This window comes from Moschus berezovskii, chromosome 4 (assembly GCF_049115385.1).
Source record: "Moschus berezovskii isolate FMDL1 chromosome 4, NW_MosBer_1.0, whole genome shotgun sequence".
Taxonomy (NCBI): domain Eukaryota; kingdom Metazoa; phylum Chordata; class Mammalia; order Artiodactyla; family Moschidae; genus Moschus; species Moschus berezovskii.
This window is the reverse complement of record NC_142463.1, coordinates 114115802-114138572: the sequence shown is the minus strand read 5'-3', so window position 1 is coordinate 114138572 and position 22771 is coordinate 114115802. Positions and strand designations below refer to the sequence as shown.

At 38.7% G+C, this 22771-nt stretch overlaps 1 protein-coding gene across 2 annotated transcripts in view; it reads left to right on the top strand.

The window, feature by feature from the left end:
• Positions 1 to 1075: 1075 nt before the first annotated feature.
• The window catches only part of LOC129541096 (interferon-activable protein 203-like), a 46156-nt gene continuing 24460 nt past the window's right edge, over positions 1076 to 22771 (top strand). The window contains exons 1-3 of one of the 2 annotated variants that reach the window (XM_055402787.2): positions 1076 to 1322; positions 18351 to 18643; positions 19554 to 19687. In XM_055402787.2, the coding sequence (XP_055258762.2) occupies positions 18379 to 18643; positions 19554 to 19687 (399 nt within the window). In that variant the 5' untranslated portion in view covers positions 1076 to 1322; positions 18351 to 18378. Of the gene's footprint in view, positions 1323 to 16415; positions 17236 to 18350; positions 18644 to 19553; positions 19688 to 22771 lie in introns of those variants that run through there. The other variant, XM_088835932.1, reaches the window with a different exon arrangement.

Here is a 22771-nt window from a genome sequence, read left to right as displayed (position 1 = left end):
GCCACGAAGTGATGGGACCAGATGCCATGATCTTTGTTTTCTGAATGTTGAGCTTCAAGCCAACCTTTTCACTCTCCTCTTTCACTTTCATCAAGAGGCTTTTTAGTTTTTCTTCACTTTCTGCCATAAGGGTGGTGTCATCTGCATATCTGAGGTTATTGATATTTCTTCTGGCAATCTTGATTCCAGCTTGTGCTTCATCCAGCCCAGTGTTTCTCATGATGTACTCTGCATATAAGTTAAATAAGCAGGGCAACAATATACAGCCTTGACGTACTCCTTTCCCAATTTGGAACCAGTCTGTTGTTCCATGTCCAGTTCTAACTGTTGCTTCTTGACCTGAATACAGATTTCTCAGGAAGCAGGTTTGGTGGTCTGGTATTCCCTCCCATCTCTTTCAGAATTTTCCACAGTTTGTTGTGATCCACACAGTCAAAGGCTTTGGCATAGTCAATAAAGCAGAAATATGTTTTTTGGAACTCTCTTGCTTTTTCCATGATCCAGCAGATGTTGACAATTTCTTCTCTGGTTCCTCTGCCTTTTCTAAAAAAAGCTTGAACATCTGGAATTTCATGGTTCACGTACTGTTGAAGCCTGAGCTGGAGAATTTTGAGCATTATTTTGCTAGCATGTGAGATGAGTGAGATAAGGGTGAATGTTTTAGGTCCTATTTAAACCAATAGATAACCTATGGAAAAATTACTCCCAGAAGTTTCAGACCAAAAAAAAAAAAAAAAAGTAGAAAGATGGCTCTTCCAACTTCTTCACTGCTACACCAACAACAGGAAACAAGCATAAGTAGCCAGATGACTCACCTTACTTCTCTTATATTTGAGAGTCATTCAAATGAATATAGATTTTTAATGACCCACATGTAAGTCTTCTGGATAAAAAAGTTCTAATCTTGGAACTCTTCACCTACCAACATTTACAACAAAAAAAAATTTGAGTGTAACCTTGCCATAATTTTTTGTTTTTGAGTAAGATATTTACAGGAAATGAGCTGTTTTCTCTGACTGAGGAAATCGAAAGCTAAGAACATTGGTGGGAGGAGTCTCAATACTCTTTCATAACGTCCCCCTCTCTGGGAAAGCACAGTACCAGCTAGCCAGCACTAAATCAAGGGTTTTGACTAGTCAGTGCCCTTTTTCCCTGTTATCTTTCAAAATACTTCTTTTCCCTCTGCCCTTCAGGAAATTATACAATTCTGCAGTTCAGTCTCTGAGAGATTTACTGATTTCTCATCCTACTTAAACAGTGATTCTTCTATTTCTAAAGACAACCTCAAGATCTGGACTACTGTGGAAGACATCTCCACTGAGGTAAGATGAGTAGGAATTCTTGTTGAGAGCTCTGGGTATCTGGCTGGTAACCTCAAGAGGATAAGGGGAGCTTTAGTCATGAAGAATTTTTGGGGAATGGATTGGCATGAACTATATTCAGAAAAGTGAAAACAACAGTAACTTGATTCTAAACATTTACTGCCTAGACAAATAATAAACATTTCATTCCACCATAACTGAAGCCTGAACAAAGGGAGATGCATTTTGACAACAGAAGATATTAAAATGTATTCCCCAGGCAACTATCAGCATGAGTTATATTTAGAGACAGTATTTGCTTTCCTTCCTTAAAAGACGCACAGGAAACAGTGGCTGTGGTGGAGGCCTGGGTAAAAGTCCAGATAGGGACATGATAAAATATCATAAAATAATATTGAGTAAAAAATAGAACCAGATATAAAACTATATTGTGTGATATTACCCTAATTTTTGAAAACACACACACACAGAGCAGAGCAGATAAGTTTCAGTTCCACAAATGCAGTTATACAAAACATGGCTTCTTTACCTCCCTTAAGACAGTGAATTTTTCTTTCAGACTTTATTCTATACCTGCTGCCAGAGTTGTTATTTCACTGTCTTTTAGAATTACTTTCTGCTTTCCTGAAAATTAATAACTTTTTTCGTGGTGGCACAGCATAGGAGAGATGCAGGGAGAGGCAATTACAAGCAGATTTCTATTGTCTACTTTTAGAATTGTTTAAAGACTTTCTGAATGACTTGATGCAATAATATTTTATATGTGCTTGACTGGAATATAAGATTTTTAATATTTATTTCAGAATCTTCTGTATGTTAGATAAACAATCTCAATCATACTATTATATTTACTTTTAGTAGGTAAATAGACAATTAAAACTGTTGTTATCTCCCTAGGAGTTGTACCTTTTATCATTGTGTTGTGCTCTGATGATACTTTTTAATTTCAGATCTGTTTAAGGCTAGACTACATAGATAAACTACTTTTCTTTTAGATGCTGTTTACATGTTTTAGGTACTCTTTTCATATTTAGGTACTCTTTATCGTGTTTTATGATAAAATATTTTTCTTTTATTTTTCCACCATCAAACGATCTTCTGTTAAAAATACATTGGAAGATTTCTTAAATCCCAGTTGACCAAGTTTTCACTTAAGTTTAACCAGTTAGATTCTTTGTGTCTATGCTGACTGGTAACATGTATTATCTTGTTTCTTCTATTCATTTCAATTTATGATACTTCTATACTCTCCTTTCTTGATTTTTTTTGAGGAGGGGGGTTAGTCTTTTTGGTTTTGCTTTTAACTCATACCCCTATCTTAACGTTTAAGACAAATATGTTAGTGTTCCGTCATATTCTTTGTCTTTCCTCCCTCCCTCCACCATGTTGATATACTTCCTGCTTCTTTTTTCTTCAGACTGAGCTTTGTTAATTTTAAGACATAGATAAACACACCTGATCAGGTTAAGTTTTCACTTTTATTTACCTTTCAGCTTACAGTTTTCCTTGACTTCCTTATATGTGGTGTGTCTGCTCAGTTGTGACTTTTTGTGATCCCATGGACTATCATCCACCAGGCTCCTCTCTCCATGGAATTTGCCAGGCAAGAATACTGGATTGGGTAGTCATTCCCTTCTCCAGGGGATCTTTCTGACCCAGAAATCAAGCCTGTGTCTCTTGCATCTCCTGCTCTGGCAGGCAGATTCTTTACCATTGAGCTACCTGGAAGCTCCAGCTTCCTTATATATTACCCTTTTATTGACTAGTTATTTCCAATAGATGTCTTCATGTGATCTTTGCCTGTCAAAACTATGAAGGCCTTGAATACAGGAAAATAGTTTTTGAAGTACTCATATTTAAATATCATTTTGACTAGATTAAAAATCCTACTCTAAAAATTATTTTTCCCTTAAGGTAGATTGGCAGTACCTTGTCTAATACCCCTGGGACTAGATATGTTGTGAAATTCTAATCTGAAAAATTCAGAAAATGCTATATAATTAATGAATCTAATTTATTATTTGGGAAGAAGAGGCTAAAGTCTGCATTTCATTATTTTTCTTCCAGTTTTTTTGAGCCATAATTGACATACACCGCCATATAAATTTAAGGTATACTGCATAGCGATCTGATTTATACGCATCATGAAGTAATAGCACAATAACTTTAGTTAGCATCCATCATCTCATATAGGTACAAAATTAAAGATGTACAAAATTTTTTTTCTTGTGATGAGAACTGTTTTCTCTCACAATAACTTTCATATATAACAAGCCGCAGTTATTATATTTATCATGTTGTATATTACATCCCTAGTACTTATTTATCCTATAGCTTTGAAGTTTGTATCTTTCACCAACCTTTATCCAATTCCCCTTCCCCCTACCACACCATGATTACTGGTTATCATCTTTTGCTATGAGTTTGTTTTTGCAGTATAATTGACCTAAGAAATTGTGTTGGTTGCTATAACATGACATAGTGATTCTATATTTCTTTTTTTATTTTAAATTTATTTATTTTAATTGGAGAATAATTACTTTACAATATTGTGATGGTTTTTGCCATACATCATCATGAATCGGCCACAAGTATACATGTGCCCCCCCGCATACTGAACCCCACTCCCACTTCCCTCCCCACCCTGTTCCTCTGGGTTGTCCCAGAGCTTTGGGTGCCCTGCTTCATGCATCAAACTTGCACTGGCCATCTATTTTACATATGATAATGTACATGTTTCAGTGCGGTTCTCTCAAGTCATCCCAACCTCACCTTCTCCCACTAAGTCCAAAAGTTTGTTCTTTACATCTGGGTCTCCTTTGCTGCCCTGCATGTAATCATCGGTACCATCTTTCTAAATGATATTTCTATACATTTCAAACCAATCACCATAAGTTTAGCTATGATTGTCACCATTCATACTTGTCACCATATTACGTTCTTATTGATTATATTCCCTACACTGTACATTTGTATTACATTATTACATTATGTACATTTGCTACACACGACTCATTTATTTTGCAACTGGAAGTTTGCACATGTTAATCTCCCTCACCTATTTCTTTGCTTCTGCTATGCCATGCCTCTGGAGAATACCTATTTGTTCTCTGTACCTATAATTATTTGTTTTTGATATGTTTGTTCATTTGATTTTTTTAAATTGTACATCACACGAAATCATAAAATATTTGTTTTTTTCTGTCTGGCTTATTTCACTTAGAATAATATCCTCTAGGTCCATCCATATTGTTGTACATGGCAATACTGCATTTTTTTTATGACTAATAACCCATCGTATATATTTGCCATGTCTTCTTTATCTATTCGTCCACTGATGGGCATTTAGGTTGTTTCTGTATTTTAGTTATTGCAAATAGTCCTGCCATGAACATTGGGGTGTGTATATATTTTCTAATAGTATTTTTATTTTGTTTGGATAGGTACTCAGGAGTGGTATTTTTGGATCATATGGTAGTTTTATTCTTTATTTTTTGCAAATCTCCATGTTGTTTTCCATAGTGGATACACCAATTTACATTCCCACCAACAGTGTGCAAGGGTTCTCTTTTCTCTGCATCCTCATGAAGACTTGTTCTTTGTCACTGTTTGACATAAAATCTATTCTGACAGGTGTAAGATGATATCTCATTGTAATTTTGACTGCATTTTCCTGATGATTAGTAATGTTAAGCAACTTTTCATGAGCCTGTTGACGGTCTGTATGTTTTCCTAGGAAAGATATTCCTTCAGTCCCTCTACTGATTTTTAAACTGTGTTGCTTGCTTGTTTGATGTTGAGTTGTATGAATTCTTTGTATATTTTGGATATCAACCCATTATCAGATATATTGTTTACAAATAAACTCTCCCATTCAGTAGGTGGCCTTGTGGTTTTGTTGATAGTTCCCTTTGCTGTGCAAAAGATTTTTAGTTTGATAAAATCCTATCTTCTTATTTTAATTTTTGTTTCCCTTACCTGAGACGATATATCCAAAAAACTATAATAAAGACTGCTGTCAAGGAATATAGTGCTAGTTTTCTTCTAGAAGTTTTGTGATTTTAAGTCTTCCATTTAAGTCTTTAATTCATTTTGAATTTATTTTTGTATGTGGTGTCAGAAAGTAGACCAGTTTGATTTTTTGACATAACTGTCCATTTTTGTCAACACCACTCTTTGAGGCTGTCTTTTGTGCATTGTAATTGTTGCCACCTTTATCAGATTAATTACCCTTAAAGTGTGGATTCAATTCTGGAATCTATTTTATTCCATTGATCTAGGTATATGTTTTTGTTCCATCACTCTACTGTTTTGATTAGTGTAGCTTTGTAGTATACTTTGATATCAGGGAGTGTTGTACCTTCAGGCTTGTTCTTCTTTCTTTAAATTGTTTTGGCTATTTGAGGCCTCTTGTGCTTCCATACAAGTTTTTGAATTTTTTGTTCTAGTTCTGTGAAAAATGCCACTGGTAATTTGATTGGGATCGCATTGGATCTATATGGTGTCTTGGGTAGAAAAGTGACTTTAATAATATTAATTCTTTAAATCCATATTTTTCCATCTGTTTGTGTTGTCTTCAATTTCTTTCATCAGTGTTTTGTAGTTTCCCAAAAAGAGGTCTTCTGTTTCCTTAGTAAAATTTATTCCTAGGTATTTTGTTCTTTTTGATGTGATTGTAAATGGGGTTGTTTTCTTAACTTCTGATTTCGACAGTTCATTGCTAGTGTATAGAAATGCAACAGATTTCTGTACTAACTTTGAGGGTTTTTTAAAAAATTTATTTTTTAATTGGAGGAAAATTGCTTTACAATTTTGTGTTGGTTTCTGCCATACAACAAGGTGAATCAGTCATAATTGTATGTATATCTCTTCCTTCTTGAGCCTCCTCCCTCCCCCAATTCCACCCCTCTAGGTGATCACAGAGCACCAGGCTGGACTTCCTGCGTTATACAGCAACTTCTCACCAGCTATCTATTTTACACATGATTGTGTATATATGTTGATGCTACTTTCTCCATTTGTCCCACTATCTCCTGACCCCTCTATGTCCACAAGTCTATTCTCTACATGTGTGTTTTCATTCCTTCCTTGCACATAATTTCATTGATACCATCTTTCTAGATTCCATATATATGCATTAACATATGATATTTGTTTTCTCTTTCTAACTTACTTCACTCTGTATAATAGGCTCTAGATTCATCCACCTCATTAGAACTGACTCAAATGCAGAGTTAAAGCTTGAGCAAATTCCGGGAGATAGTGAAAGATTGGGAAGCCTGGCGCGCTGCTCTTCATGGGGTCGCAAAGAGACAGACATGACTTAGCAGCTAAATAAAAACAAATGGTGTTAAAAAGTGTTCTCATTTCAACATTTTTTGTTGTTGTTCTATTCTGTGAAAAATACCTTTGGTAGTTTGAAAAGGATTGCACTGAATCTGTAGATTGCTTTGAGTAGTATAATCATTTTTACAATATTGATTCTTCCAGTTTAAGAATATTCATGTTTGTGTCATCTTTGATTTCTTTCATCAGTGTGTTATAGTTTTCTGCATACAGGTCTTTTGTCTCTTTAGTTGGTTCATTCCGATTGTGTTTTATCCTTTTTGTTGCAAAGGTGAATGGAAATGTTCCCTTAATTTATCTTTCTGATTTTTTTTTTTTTGGTTAGTATATAGGAATGCAAGAGATTTCTGTGTATTAGTTTTATATCCTGAAATTTTACTATATTCATTGATTAGCTCTAGTAGCTTTCTGCTGGCATCGTTAGAGTTTTCCATATATAGCATCAGGCTTCCCGTGTGGCTCTAGTGATAAAGAATCTACTTGCAATTCAGGAGATGTAAGAGACACAGATTCAATCTCTGGGTTGGGAAGATCCCCTGGAGAAGGGCATGACAACCCACTCCAGTATTCTTGCCTGGAAAATCCCATGGGCAGAGAAGCCACGTGGGCTGCAGTTCATAGGGTCACTTAAGAGTTGGATTCAACTAAAATGACTTAGTATGCATACTTGCATGTATAGTATCATGTCTTCTGCAACAATGAGAGTTTTACTCTTTTTCCAATCCGGATTCTTTTTATTTCTTTTTCTTCTTTCATTACCATGGCTAAGACTTCCAAAACTATGTTGAATAATGGTTGTGAGAGTGGGCACCCTTGTCTTGTCCTCATCTTAGAGGAAATAATTTTAGTTTTTCACCAATGAGAATAATATTTGCTGTGGGTTTGTCATACGTGGCCTTTGTTATGTTGGGATAGGTTCCTTCTGTGCCTACTTTCTGGAGAGCTTTTATCATATATGGATATTGAATTTTGTTGAAAAGCTTTCTCTGCATCTATTGAGATGATCATATAGCTTTTAACTTTCAGTTTGTTAATATGATGTATCACATTGATTTGCATATACTGAAGAATCCTTGCATCTCTGGGATAAACTCCACTTAATCATGTATGATCCTTTTAATGTCTTGTTGGATTCTGTTTGCTAGAATTTTTTTGGGGATATTTGCATCTCTGTTCATTACTTATCAGTTCAGTTCAGTTCAGTCGCTCAGTTGTGTCCAACTCTCCGCGACCCCATCAATCACAGCATGCCAGGCCTCCCTGTCCATCACCAACTCCCGGAGTTCACTCAAACTCACTGATATTGGCCTATAATTTTCTCTTTTGGTGGTATCTTTGTCTTGTTTTGGTGTCAGAGTAATGGTAGCCTTGTAGAATGAGTGGGACGTTTCCTTCCTTAGCAATTTTCTGGTAGAGTTTGAGCAGGTTACATATTAGCTCTTCTCTGAGTGCTTGGTAGAATTCACTTTTGGAGACATCTGTCCCTGGGTTTTTGTTTATTGAAAGATTTTTGATCATGGTTTCTATTTCAGTGCTCATGATTGGTCTGTTAATATTTTCTGTTTCTTCCTGGTTCAATCTGGAAGGTTGTACTTTTCAAAGAATTTGTCCATTTCTTTCAGGTTGTCCATTTTATTGGTGTATAGTTGCTCATAGCAGTTTCTTATGATTCTTTGCATGTCTGCATTGTCTGTTGCAGCTTTCACTTTTTCATTTTTAATTTTATTGATTTGAACCTTCTCCCTTATTGTCTTGATGAGTCAGGCTTAATGGTTTGTCAATATTTTTTTATCTTCTTAAAGGACCAGCTTTTAATTTTTTTTTTTTTTGAATCTTTGCTATTGTCTCCCTCATTTCTTTTTCATTTCTTTCTGCTCTGAGCTTTATGATTTATTTCCTTCTGCTCACTGGGTCTTTTGTTCTTCTTTTCCTAGTTGATTAGGTGTATGGTTAGGTTGTTTATTTAATGGTTTTCTTGTTTTTTGAGGTAGGCTTGTATTGCTGTGAGCTTCCCTCTTAGCACTGCTTTTGTTGCATCCCATAGGTTTTGAGTTACCCAGTTTTCATCATGATTTATTTCTAGGTATTTTTCGATTTCCTCCTTGATTTCCCAGTGACCACTTGGTTACTCAGAAGCTTATCGTTTAGCCTCTATGTGTTTGTGTATGTGTTTGTGTTGTTTACAGTTTTTCTTTCCCTTGTAGTTGATATCTAATCTTATGGCATTGTGGTCAGAAAAAAAGCTTAATGCAGTCTTAGTTTTTAAAATTTTATCAAGGCTTGATTTGAGACCCAAGGTGTTATCTATCCTGGACAATGTTCTGTGCACTTGAGAAAAAAAGTGAAAACTAATGTTTTTGGATGAAATGTCTTATAGCTATCAATTAGGGTCCAGTGTATCATCTGAAGCTTGTGTCTCTTTATAAATTTTCTGCCTGGATGATCCGTCTGTTGGTGAGTGGAGAGTTAAAAGTCCCCCACTATCACTGTACTATTGTCAATTTCCCATTTTATAATTATTAACATTTTCCTTATGTACCGAGGTGCTCCTGTGTTGTGTGTGTATGTATTTATAATTATTATATTTTCTTCTTGGATTGATCCCTTGATCATAATGTAGTGTCCTTCCTGTCTCTTGTAATGATCTTTATGTTAAAGTCTCTTTTATCTGACATGAGTATTGCCACCCCCACCTTTTCCATTTTCATGAAATACTCTCTTCCGTCCCTCACTGTCAGTCTGTATGTGTCCCTAGGTCTGAAGTGGGTCTCTTGTATATATAGGAACCTTATTTTTGTATCAATTCAGCCAGTTTGGTTGAAGCAATTGGTTCATTTACATTTACACTAGTTACTGATATGTATGATCCTATTTGGAGAAAGAAATGGCAACCCACTCCAGTGTTCTTGCCTGGAGAATCCCAGGGATGGGGGAGCCTGGTGGGCTGCCATCTATGGGGTCTCACAGAGTCAGACACGACTGAAGCAACTTAGCAGCAGCAGCAGCGTGATCCTATTACCATCATTTACTTTAGTTTTTTTTTTTTTTTTTAACTTTGTTTTTGTAGGTCTTTTCTTTCTCTTGTGTTTCTTGTCTAGAGAAGTTCCTTTAGCATCTATCGTAAAGCTGGTTTGGTGGTTCTGAGTTGTCTTAACTTTGCTTATCTGTAAAACTTTTGATTTCTCTATCAAATCTGAATGATAGCTTTTCTAGGTAGAGTAATCTTGATCATAGATATTTTTCCTTTCATCATTTTAAGAATATCCTGCCACTCCCTTCTGGCCTGTAGAGTTTCTGATGAAAGATCAGCTGCTAACCTTATGTTAATCCCCATATATGTTATTTGTTGCTTTTCCATTGCTACTTTTAATATTTTTTCTTTTTGTTTAATTTTTGTTAGTTCGATTAATATGTATCTTGATGTGTTTCTCTTTGTATTTATCGTGTATGGGATTCTGAGCTTCCTGGACTTGGGTAGCTATTTACTTTCTTGTGTTTGGGAAGTTTTCAACTATAAACTCAAATAATTTTTTCATACTCTTTTTCTCTTCTTTTCCTAAGAACCCTATAATTAAAATGTTGGTGTGGTTAATGTTGTCCCAGAGGCTTATGAGGCTGTCCTCAGTTCTTTTTTCTTTATTCTGCTCTACTTCAGTTATTGCCACCATTCTATCCTCCAATTCTGTTTCAGTTATTTATTTATTTATTTTTGGTTCCCTTGAGTGCATTTTTAATCTCAGTTATTGTGTTTCTCATTGCTGACTGTCTATTCTTTATTTCTTCGCGATCCTTGTTAAACTTTTTTTGTATCTTCTCAGTCTGTGCCTCTTGTATTTATCTGTGCCTTCATTTTATTTGGAAGATTTTGGATTATCTTTACCACCATTACTCTGAATTCTTTTTTAGGTAGATTGCCTGTTTCTTTATTTGTTTGGTCTTATGGATTTTTACAATATTCCTTCATCTGCTGCCTGTTTCTCTCTCTTTTCAACTTGTTTGCTTTATTGTATTTGCCATCTCCTTTCTACTGGTTGCAAGGTCATGTTCCTCTTATTTGTGAAGGCTTCCCCCAGTGGATGGGTATGGATCTGTGCCTTGTGAAAGTTTCCTGTTGGGGAGACTGGTGTCTGTCCTGGTGAGTAGAACTGGATCTTGTTTCTCTAGAGGGCAGTGCCATGCTCAGTGGTTTGTTTTTTGGGGTGTCTGTGGGTTTGGTATGGCCTTGGGCAGCCTGCTGCTAATGGGCAATGTTGTATTCTTGTTTAGCTGATTGTTTGGTATGAGGCATCTGACACTGAACTTGGTAGCCTTTGGGTGGAGCCTGGTCTTAGTGTTGAAATGGAGACCTTTAGGAGACGTCTCACTGATTAATGTTCCATGGGGTCAGAAGTTCTCTGGTGATCCAATGTCCTGTACTCTGGTCTCCCACCTCAGAGGTTCAGGCCCAAACCCTTACTATAGACCCAAGACTCCACGAGTCATACAGCACAGAAAGAAAGAGATAGAAGAAAAAAGAAAAAAAAAAGTACATATGTATATATATGTATATAAAGAGTGATAGTAAGAAGAATGTCCTCCTCAGTCTTCCGTTGTCCTCACCACACAGTGAGCATCAGCCAATCTGCCTACTCAGGAAGCCCTCCGATATTTCTAGGAAGGTGGTCTCTGGATGTGCTGTGGGCACTGTGGGGTCAGTTCAGACTCAAATCTGGCCTGTTCCAGCTTGTACTAGCTTCCAAATTCCATAACTGCCCCCAAAGTCCACAGTCTAAAGCTAATTGTGGATATTTAATCCACTGCACCTGTGGTTACAGGAATAATTTCCCTTCCTCTTCCTTGGTCACACAACCTCTGGTGCTCAGCTTTGGTTTTGGCCCTGTCCTCTTAAGTCTGGATTTAAGGGAGTGCCTGATGAACTGTGGCTGGAGGTTCATGACATTGTATAGGAGACAGGGATTAAGACCATCTACAAGAAAAGGAAATGCAAAATATAAAAATGGTTGTCTGAGGAGGCCTTACAAATAGCTGTGAAAAGAAGAGAAGCAAAGGAGAAAAGGAACAATATAGCCATTTGAATGCAGAGTTCCAAATAATAGCAAAGAGAGATAAGAAAGCCTTCCTCAGTGATCAGTGCAAAGAAATAGAGGAAAACAATAGAATGGGAAAGAATAGAGATCTCTTCAAGAAAATTAGAGATACCAAGGGAACATTTCATACAAAGATGGGCCCAAGGACAGAAATGGTATGGCCCTAACAGAAGCAGAAGATATTAAGAAGAGGTGGCAAGAATACACAGAAGAGCTATACAAAAATGATCTTCATGACCCAGATATTCATGATGGTGTGATCACTCACCTACAGCCAGACATCCTGGAATGTGAAGTCAAGTGGGCCTTAGGAAGCACCACTACGAACAAATCTAGTGGAGGTGATGGAATTCCAGTTGAGCTATTTCAAATGCTAAAAGATGATGCAGTGAAAGTGCTGCACTCAATATGCCAGCAAATTCGGAAATCTCAGCAGTGGCCACAGTACTGGAAAAGGTCAGTTTTCATTCCAATCCCAAAGAAAGGCAATGCCAAAGAATGCTCAAACTACCACACTATTGCATTCATCTTACATGCTCGTAAAGTCATGCTCAAAATTCTCCAAGCCAGGCTTCAGTAATAGGTGAACCGTGAACTTATAGATGTTCAAGCTGGTTTTAGAAAAGGCAGAGGAACCAGAGATCAAATTGCCAACATCCACTAGATCATCAAGAAAGCAAGAGAGTTCCAGAAAAACACCTATTTCTGTTTTATTGACTATGCAAAAGCCTTTGACTGTGTAGATCACCACGAATTGTGGAAAATTCTGAAAGAGATGGGAATATCAGACCACCTGACCTGCCTCTTGAGAAACCTGTATGCAGGTCAGGAAGGAACAGTCAGAACTGGACATGGACAAATAGAGGTTCCAAATCGGAAAAGGAGTACGTCAAGGCTGTATATTGTCACCCTGCTTCTTTAATTTCTATGCAGAGGACATCATGAGAAACGCTGGGCTGAATGAAGCACAAGCTGAATCAAGATTGCAGGAGAAATATCAATAACCTCAGATATGCAGATGACACCACCCTTATGGCAGAAAGCGAAGAGGAACTAAAGAGCCTCTTGATGAAAGTGAAAGAGCAGAGTGAAAAAGTTGGCTTAAAGCTCAACATTCAGAAAACTAACATCATGGGATCCAGTCCCATCACTTCATGGCAAATATATGGGGAAACAGTGGAAACTGTGGCTGACTTTATTTTTGGGGGTTCCAAAATCACCCAGATGGTGATTGCAGCCATGAAATTAGAAGACACGTACTCCTTGGAAGGAAAGTTATGACCAACCTAGACAGCATATTAAAAAGTTGAGACATTACTTTGCCAAAAAAGGTCCATCTAGTCAAGGCTATGGTTTTTCCAGTAGTCATGTATTGGTGTGAGAGTTGGAGTATAAAGAAAGCTGAGCGCCGAAGAATTGATTCTTTTGAACTGTGGTGTTGGAGAAGACTCTTGAGAGTCCCTTAGACTGCAAGGAGATCCAACCAGTCAATCCTAAAGGAAATCAGTCCTGAACATTCATTGGAAGGACTTATGCTGAAGCTGAAATTCCACCTGATGCGAAGAACTGACTCATTTGGAAAGACCCTGATGCTGAGAAAGATTGAAGGCAGGGGGAGAAGGTGATGACAGAGGACAAGGTGGTTTGATGGCCTCACTGACTCAATGGACATGAGTTTGAGTAAACTCTGGGAGTTGGTGATGGACATGGAGGTCTGGTGTGCTGCTGTACATGGGGTCACAAAGAGTCGGATGTGACTGAGACCCTTGTATCTGTTCCTTCCCGAGAGACAACGGGGCAAAAGTAGCACCTTATTTAGGCTCACTTACTCAGTTGGACGATCCTAGGTGTTCATTGGAAGGACTGATGCTAAAGCTGAGACTGCAATACTTTGGCCACCTCATGAGACGAGTTGACTCACTGGAAAAGACTCTGATGCTGGGAAGGGTTGGGGGCGGGAGGAGAAGGGGATGACCAAGGATGAGATGGCTGGATGGCATCACCGACTCTGTGGACTTGAGTCTGAGTGAACTCCGGGAGTTGGTGATGGACAGGGAGGCCTGGCGTGTTGTGATTCATGGGGTCGCGGAGAGTCGGACACGACTGAGCGACTGAACTGAACTGAACTGAACTGACTCAGTTGGACTGGGAAGAGGGAGAGGTATATCAGACACAGTTATGGTATGTGGGGACTACCCACTGTGGCTGAGATCTGCAACCAGTCGCCATAGTCTGAGGTGGGTCGTGTGTTTCCCCAGGGGAACTGGTCCCAGGTCTTGGGTCCCTCAGCAGGGCCAAGTTGCTCAGATTCCCAGGAAGGTATGAGAAGTGACTTGTACTTGAATGCAGCTTGGTGGCAGCTGTGAGCCCTGAGGTCGAGACTGCAGTGACCTCCTGTCCTCTGCCTCTGGCATCTACACTGGCCCATTCCCGCTCTGGGATCACAAATGCAGTTATGTGTAGATTCACCTCTGGAACTTATGCCAGCTTTGGGATATCTATCTCTGGGGTTGCAGGCCACAGACATGGCTCATGCCACTTACGGCACTCACAAAGGCGACGTCCTATGATCTGCGAGCATGCAGTGTTAGAGGGTCTATTGCTTCTGTGGCAGGCCCAGGCTTTTCCCTGGACTCCCTAAGCTGTCATACTAGCCCCCTCAGAGTATCTTTACAGCAACTCAGCCCCAGTCATCTCCCTAGTGTCCAACACCCAAAACTTGAACCTCAGCCCCCAACTCCCACTCACTGCAGTGAGTGTGCAAACAGTATCGACTGGAAGGTGCTGATCAGCAATGACCTCTGTGGTGAATCATCTCCATTTTGCCTGCTGAGGACCTGTTGATGTGTTCCTCTCTGAGGTTCTGAAGCTCCGCCCATCCCTGCCCATGAAGGGGTTTCCGAGTATGCGGGTACTTTTTGTCCTTCTTGGCTTCCTCCCCAAGGCACGGGTCCCTGTCCCAAGTCCTTAGTCTTTTTATTTTTCTATATCTTCTGTCCTACCTCATTCTGCAGCAGTTAGCTTGCCTTTTTGGAAGTCTGGGGTCTTCTGCCAGTGTTTAAAAGTCTTCTGCAAGAGTTGCTCCATATGTAGATATATTTTTTATGTAAATGTGGGGAGGAAGGTGATCTCTCCATCTTGCTCCTCCACCATCTTGAAAGTTCCTCCTGTATATTAATTTTGTATCCTTCAACTTAAGTGAATTCATTGATGAGTTTTAGTAGGTTTTTCTGTGGTGTCTTTATTTCATCTGCAAACAGTAACCATTTAAAATTTTCCTTTGCAATTTGAATTCCTTTTATTTCTTTGTTTCTAGTTTGATTGTTTGACTAGGACTTCTAATAATATGTTAAATAAAAGTGGGGAGAGTGGACATCCTTGTCTAGTTCATATATATATGATTATTATAAGTTGCTGATCTAAGTTTAAATACATTTTAACCATACTGCATTTCCTCCCTACTACCATGTTTAAAATTTTGACATCATATTTCACGACTTTTTGTTTTGTATATCCTTTAACATCTTATTACCTATATAGATGATTTGACAACTTTTATCATTTAACCTTCCTACTAGCTTGATATATCACCTTTATTGTATATTTACCTTTACTAATAAGATTTTTCCTTTTATGTTTCATGTTTCTTTTCTTTTTAGTTGGAAAAGTCCCTTTAGCATTTCTTTTAAAGCTGGTTTGCTGGTGCTGAACTCTTTTATTTTCTGCTTTCCTATGGAACTTTTAATGTTTCCGTGAAATCTGAATAAATGCTTTGCCAGCTAGAGAATTCTTGGTTATAGAGTTTTCTTTTTCATCATTTTAAACATATCATGCCCCTCGCTTCCTGTCTGCAGAGTTTCTGCTGAAATTCAGCTGCTAGCCTTAAGGGAATTCCCTTGTATATATTTTGCTTTTCCCTTGCTGGTTTTAATATTTTCTCCTTACCTTTAATGTTTGCCAACTTAATTACAGTGTATCTTAGTGTGGTCCTCTTTGGGTTTACTCTGTTTGGGACTCCATATGCTTCCTGGACCCAGATGTCTGTTTCCTTACTGGAGTTAGGGAAGTTTTTAGCTATTATATCTTTAAATATGTTCTTTGCCCACCTTTCTCTCTATTCTCCTGGGACCCACTATAATGATATGATGAATGATAACACGCTTGACATTCTTCCAGAGTTCTCTTAAACTGTCCTCAATTTTTTTCTTTTTTTATTCTGTTCAGCTTCATTGATTTCCATTATTCTGTCTTCCAGCTCAATGGTCTTTTCCACTGTATTGTTTGATCTACTGTTGACTCCTTCTGCTGTATTTTTCATTTCAATTATTTTACTCTTCACCTCTCTTTGATTGTTCTTTATATTTTCTAATCTTTTGTTAAAAACTTCTAACTTCTCACTCTGTATATCCTGTCTTCTCCGGAGGTTTTTTTGAGCATCTTTGTTGTCATCTTTATGAACTATTTATTGGGTAGGTTGCCTGTCTCTATTTCACTTACTTCTGAGGTTTTAATTTGTTTCATCATTTGAAGCATATTCTTCTGTAGCCTCATTTTGTCTAACTTCCTCCTTTATTTCTGTGTATTTGCTACATTTGTTACGTTTCCTGACCTTAGAGAAATAGTCGTTTGTTGAACATACTCTATTTGTCCCTCCAGTGCATCCCTTCTGGTCACCAGAGCTATAAACTCTAGGAGCACAAACCCTACTGTGAATTCTGTTTGTGAGGGATCCAGGTTGTGTTTTACTTATGAGAATCTAACGCCTGATGATCTGAGGTGGAGCTGAGATGGTGACGCTAGTGCTGCAGAGCGGCTGCAAATGCAGACCATCTTTAGCAGAGAGGTTTGACTGCACAGAGACCATAATAAATCAATTGCTTGCAGACATATCAAAACCCTGTTAGTGAATGGCAAGTGACAAGCTGCATCTGGTGGCTAGTTTTATAGTGGCAAGTGAGTTGATGTACTTTAAGTCAGAATTCAACACTTATCTTAGTCCTCATGTGGCCTGCCCGTTATTTTATTTGCCACTACCATCCAGGTCTCTTTTCCTCACTGTGTGCTAGTCTTGGTCACAATTTTGGTAAGTCCATAAGTTCAGTTCAGTTCAGTCTCTCAGTCGTGTCTGACTCTTTGCAACCCCATGAATCATAGGACGCCAGGCCTCCATGTCTATCACCAACTCCTGGAGTTCACTCAAACTCATGTCCATCAAGTTGGTGATGCCATCCAGCTACCTCATTCTCTGTCATCCCCTTCTCCTCCTGACACCAATCCCTCCCAGCATCAGAGTCTTTTCCAGTGAGTCAACTCTAACCCTTGCCAAAATGGTTGAAATACAAATGTCACTGGAGAGCCACTTTGAAAAGTTGGAAAGACCCAATGATGAGACAGCAGAAGACTCTAAGATTGTAGGCAAAAAGAAAACTGCATTTAAAAGAAAGTACCAAGTCCTCTTAAATTACAAGCTCATTGCACAGGTAATTTACATACTCCAAGCCTGTTTCGTATAATATGGTGACTGACTATCCAACGAAGCCATGAAACCTTTAAAACTTCCTTGCCACATAGAGAAAAAGCACCCTGTATTAAATGTCAAGCCTTTGGATTTTTTCAAAAGAAAAACATATTACACAAAGAAAATAAACAATTTTTGAAGGCCATCACTTCATCAAATATGTCTGAACTGAGATCTTTCTTAGTGGCTAACCACATTGCTAAAGCTAAGAAACCCTTTACTATATTATTGGTGAAGTGTTGATCCTGTTTGCTGCTAAAGACATTTGTTGTGAACTTTTAGGAGAGGCTGCAGTTCAAAAGGGGACATGTGTTCTTTCAGAGATGATGAAATAGCAGAAAGTATTGACGCACTATTGTTGGGATTAATGAGTTACCCTGGTACCTAATCCAGACTGAAGGGTCTACTGGAGTGGGTTGCCATGCCCTTCTCCAAACTTCAAATCTCCATACATTCTGGTGGAATATCTGGAGCATTCCTCAAAAGCATTGAAAAGCCTGCTTCCATTTCCAACATCCTATCTTTGTGGAGCAGAGTTTTCTACAGTGACTGGAACCAAAATGAGATTACAGAGTAGACTGAGAATAAGCAACACACTCTGAGTGTCACTGTTTCTCCTCACTCCCAAATGGGACTATCTATGTACTAATGTGCTAAGTTGCTTTAGTCGTGTCTGACTCTTTACAACCCTATGGACCATAGCCCACCAGGCTCCTCTGTCCATGGGATTCTCCAGGCAAGAACACTGGAGTAGGTTGCCATGCCGTCCTCCAGGGGATCTTCCTAACCCAGAGACTGAACCCATGTCTCTTATGTCTCCTGCATTTATAGGCAAGTTCTTTACCACTAGGACCACCTGGGAAGCCCCAGTTATTTTCAGGAAGACAAGCTCAGGTCTCCCACTGATTTTGCATTACAGTGAGTTATATAATTATTTCATTATATATCACAGATAATAATAATAGAAACAAAGTGCACAATAAATGTAATGTGCTCAGATCATCCTGAAACCATCCCTCCACCCCAGTTTGTAATCTATACAAAGGTATAACAGTGTATGTTATTTTTCTTTTGTAGGAACTGAGGCACATCCCTAACTTGAGAGATGGGGAATGACTATAAGAAAATTGTCCTGCTAAAAGGATTTCAGCACATCAGTGATAAATGTTTTAACATGATTAAGTCTTTACTGGCCGAGGATTTAAAACTGACTAGTAAAATGCAAGATGAATATGACAGAGTTAAAATTGCTAACTTGATGGAAGTGAAGTTCCAAGGGCCTGCCTGTGTTGACAAGCTAATAGAGTTGGTCAAAGAAATAGATGAAATTAAAGACCTTGCCAAAACTCTAAGAAATGAGAAGTTAAAAGGTAACTGGAAGAACCCTTATTTCTCACTCTCTCTCTCACTAACCTCAACTTTGACCTTAAATTGGTCAAAGTTTAGACCTCTCTTTCCCAACTTGGGACTCAGTAGCCATGACAGTGGTATCATTTTAGTTGCCAAAAATTAACAACTTAGAGGATGTCTTTCCTACAAAGAGATCTGATGTATTTTAGAGGGTGTATTTTGGGGGTGTGGGCAAAGAAAATAGTAGGAGTTGATGAGAAAGTCTGAGGCTTCCATTCATTAGAAAGTTTAGACAATGATGGAACAGAATTAGAACATGTAGGTTTTTGAAGTGTTTAAATCAGTTAATATGCATGCTCTATTATCCCATTTACTTCATCATTTTTATACTTTCTAGAAATAAATATGAGACAGTACTTAAGCAAAAACCTACCTCTCAGAGATGTGAAGAACTCACCTCTTATAAAACCACTGGATTAGAAAACATATTTGAAAAAGTGAAATCCAGTATCACCATTTTGTCCCATCACAAGTTAGATTATATTTTCCTTCTTTGGTTTCAATAATTCAAGTAGATTTTCTATAGGCATTGACCCATGACTAGCATCATGAAATTTTAGTTTCTTATGAGGAAGATAAAGAATACGAGAGTTGTAAAAGGATTCGACTGAGATAGATGAGTCCAGAGGATAGGAAGAGCATGCTTATTGTACAGGGGACAAGTAAGGAAACCCCTGAGGATGTTCAAGTCAGAATCTGTACCTATGTTGCTACTTTTGGCCACCTTTGGCCAAGTGAGGCTAATGCAGTAGCGGTAGATACAACCATACCCAGATCCACCAGCAGGAACTGAGAGGAAATAGTATGAAGATGCTTCATGTATCTTGTCCAGCTCCTTTGGATTTACCACGTTCTCTTTTATGACATCAGTTATGAAGAAAAACAAGGCAAAAGGAGCAACTTCAGTGCAAAAACACAAGCAGGATAAGTCCAGTCTTGGCCAATCCACATCCACCGCAAATGAAGCTTTGGGACCTGAATCAGTCAAGAATACACCTGTGAAGGTAGGATGGCTAAGGTCCCACAGAAGGAGTTTTTACTATGGCTCTTTTTATGAACATTTAGTATTTTATCCATTTCTCAATGTGCAAGTAGAAGAATCAGAGAAAAGGGGATCCAGGGGCAGAGTGAAAATGAGTTTCACAGTCAGCAAATTAATACGTACTGACTAAACATTATGTTTCTAAACTACTGTGCACTTTAATTTGTATAATATAATTCTGAATGATGGAAATATGGAATCATTACTACTCTTCTAGAAGTATATTAAAACAGCAATCAGATTAGGAAAACAGTTTACCAAAGTTTGCCAAAGCCTTCAAGGTCAGGAGGGGTGGCCTTGAGGAGATACCCCTCGTCCAAGGTAAGGTGCAGCGGCTGCGCTTTCTTGGAGCAGCTGTGAAGAGACATCCCACGCCCAAGGTAAGAGAAACCCAAATAAGACGGTAGGTATTGCGAGGGGGCATCAGAGGGCAGACACACTGAAATCATGATCACAGGAAACTAGTCGATCTGATCACATGAACCACAGCTGAATGTGGTCCAATGGAGAAGGGAATGGCAAACCACTTCAGTATACTTGCCTTGAGAACCCCATGAACAGTAGCAAAGGGCAAAATGATAGGATACTGAATGAGGAATTCCCCAGGTCGGTAGGTACCCAGTATGCTACTGGAGATCAGTGGAGAAATAACTCTAGAAGGAATGAAGGGATGGAGCAAAAGCAAAATCAATACCCAGTTGTGGATGTGACCGGTGATAGAAGCAAGGTCCAGTGCTGTAAAGAGCAATATTGCATAGGAACCTGGAATGTTAGGTCCATGAATCAAGGCAAGTTGGAAGTGGTCAAACAGGACATGGCAAGAGTGAACACAGACATTCTAGGAATCAGTGAATTAAAATGGACTGGAATGGGTGAATTTAACTCAGATGACCATTATATCTACTACTATGGGCAGGAATCCTTTAGAAAAAATGGAGTAGCCATCATGGTCAACAAAAGAGTCCGAAATGCAGTACTTGGATGCAATCTTAAAAACGACAGAATGATTTCTGTTCGTTTCCAAGGCAAACCATTCAATATTACAGTAATCCAGCCCTATGTCCCACCCAGTAATGCTGAAGAAGCCGAAGTTGAACAGTTCTATGAAGACCTACAAGACCTTTTAGAACTAACACCCAAAAAAGATATCCTTTTCGTTATAGGGGACTGGAATGCAGAAGTATGAAGTCAAGAAACACCTGGAGTAACAGGCAAATTTGGCCTTGGAGCACGGAATGAAGCAGGGCAAAGGCTAATAGAGTTTTGTCAAGAGAACGCACTGGTCATAGCAAACACCCTCTTCCAACAACACAAGAGAAGACTCTACACATGGACATCACCAGATGGTCAATACCGAAATCAGATTGATTACATTCTTTGCAGCCAAAGATGGAGAAGCTGTATACAGTCAGCAAAACAAGACCAGGAGCTGACTGTGGCTCAGATCATGAACTCCTTATTGCCAAATTCAGACTTAAATTGAAGAAAGTAGGGAAAACCACCAGACCATTCAGATATGACCTAAATCAAATCCCTTATGATTATACAGTGGAAGTGAGAAATAGATTTAAGGGACTAGATCTGATAGATAGGGTGCCTGATGAACTCTGGATGGAGGTTCATGACATTGTACAGGAGACAGGGACCAAGACCATCTCCATGGAAAAGAAATGCAAAAAAGCAAAATGGCTGTCTGAGGAGGCCTTACAAATAGCTGTGAAAAGAAGAGAAGCAAAAAGCAAAGGAGAAAAGAAAAGATATAAGCATCTGAATGCAGAGTTCCAAAGAATAGCAAGGAGAGAAAAGAAAGTCTTCCTCAGCGATCAATGCAAAGAAATAGAGGAAAACAACAGAATAGGAAAAACAAGAGATCTCTTCAAGAAAATTAGAGATTCCAAGGGAAAATTTCATTCAAAGATGGGCTCGATAAAGGACAGAAATGGTATGGACCTAACAGAAGCAGAAGATATTAAAAAGAAGTGGCAAGAATACACAGAAGAACTGTACAAAAAAGATCTTCACAACCAAGATAATCACGATAATGTGATCACTGACCTAGAGCCAGACATCTTGGAATGTGAAGTCAAGTGGGCCTTAGAAAGCATCACTACGAACAAAGCTAGTGGAGGTGATGGAATTCCAGTTGAGCTGTTTCAAATCTTGAAAGATGATGCTGTGAAAGTGCTGCACTCAATATGCCAGCAAATTTGGAAAACTCAGCAGTGGCCACAGGACTTGAAAAGGTCAGTCTTCATTCCAATCCCAAAGAAAGGCAATGCCAAAGAATGCTCAAACTACCACACAGTTGCACTCATCTCACACGCTAGTAAAGTCATGCTCAAAATTCTCCAAGCCAGGCTTCAGCAATATGTGAACCATGAACTCCCAGATGTTGAAGCAGGCTTTAGAAAAGGCAGAGGCACCAGAGATCAAATTGCCAACATCCGCTGGATCATGGAGAAAGCAAGAGAGTTCCAGAAGAGCATCTATTTCTGCTTCATTGACTATGCCAAAGCCTTTGACTGTGTGGATCACAATAAACTGTGGAAAATTTGAAAGAGATGGGAATACCAGACCACCTGACCTGCCTCTTGAGAAACTTGTATGCGGGTCAGGAAGCAACAGTCAGAACTGTACATGGAAAAACAGACTGGTTCCAAATAGGAAAAGGAGTACGACAAGGTTATATATTGTCACCCTGCTTAGTTAACTTCTATGCAGAGTACATCATGAGGAACGCTGGGCTGGAAGAAGCACAAGCTGGAATCAAGATTGCTGGGAGAAATATCAATAACCTCAGATATGCAGATGACACCACCCTTATGGCAGAAAGTGAAGAGGAACTAAAAAGCCTCTTGATGAAAGTGAAAGAGGAGAGTGAAAATGTTGGCTTGAAGCTCAACAGTCAGAAAACAAAGATCATGGCATCTGGTCCCATCACTTCATGGGAAATAGATGGAGAAACAGTGGAAATAGTGTCAGACTTTATTTTTTTGGGCTCCAAAATCACTGCAGATGCTGATTGCAGCCATGAAATTAAAAGACG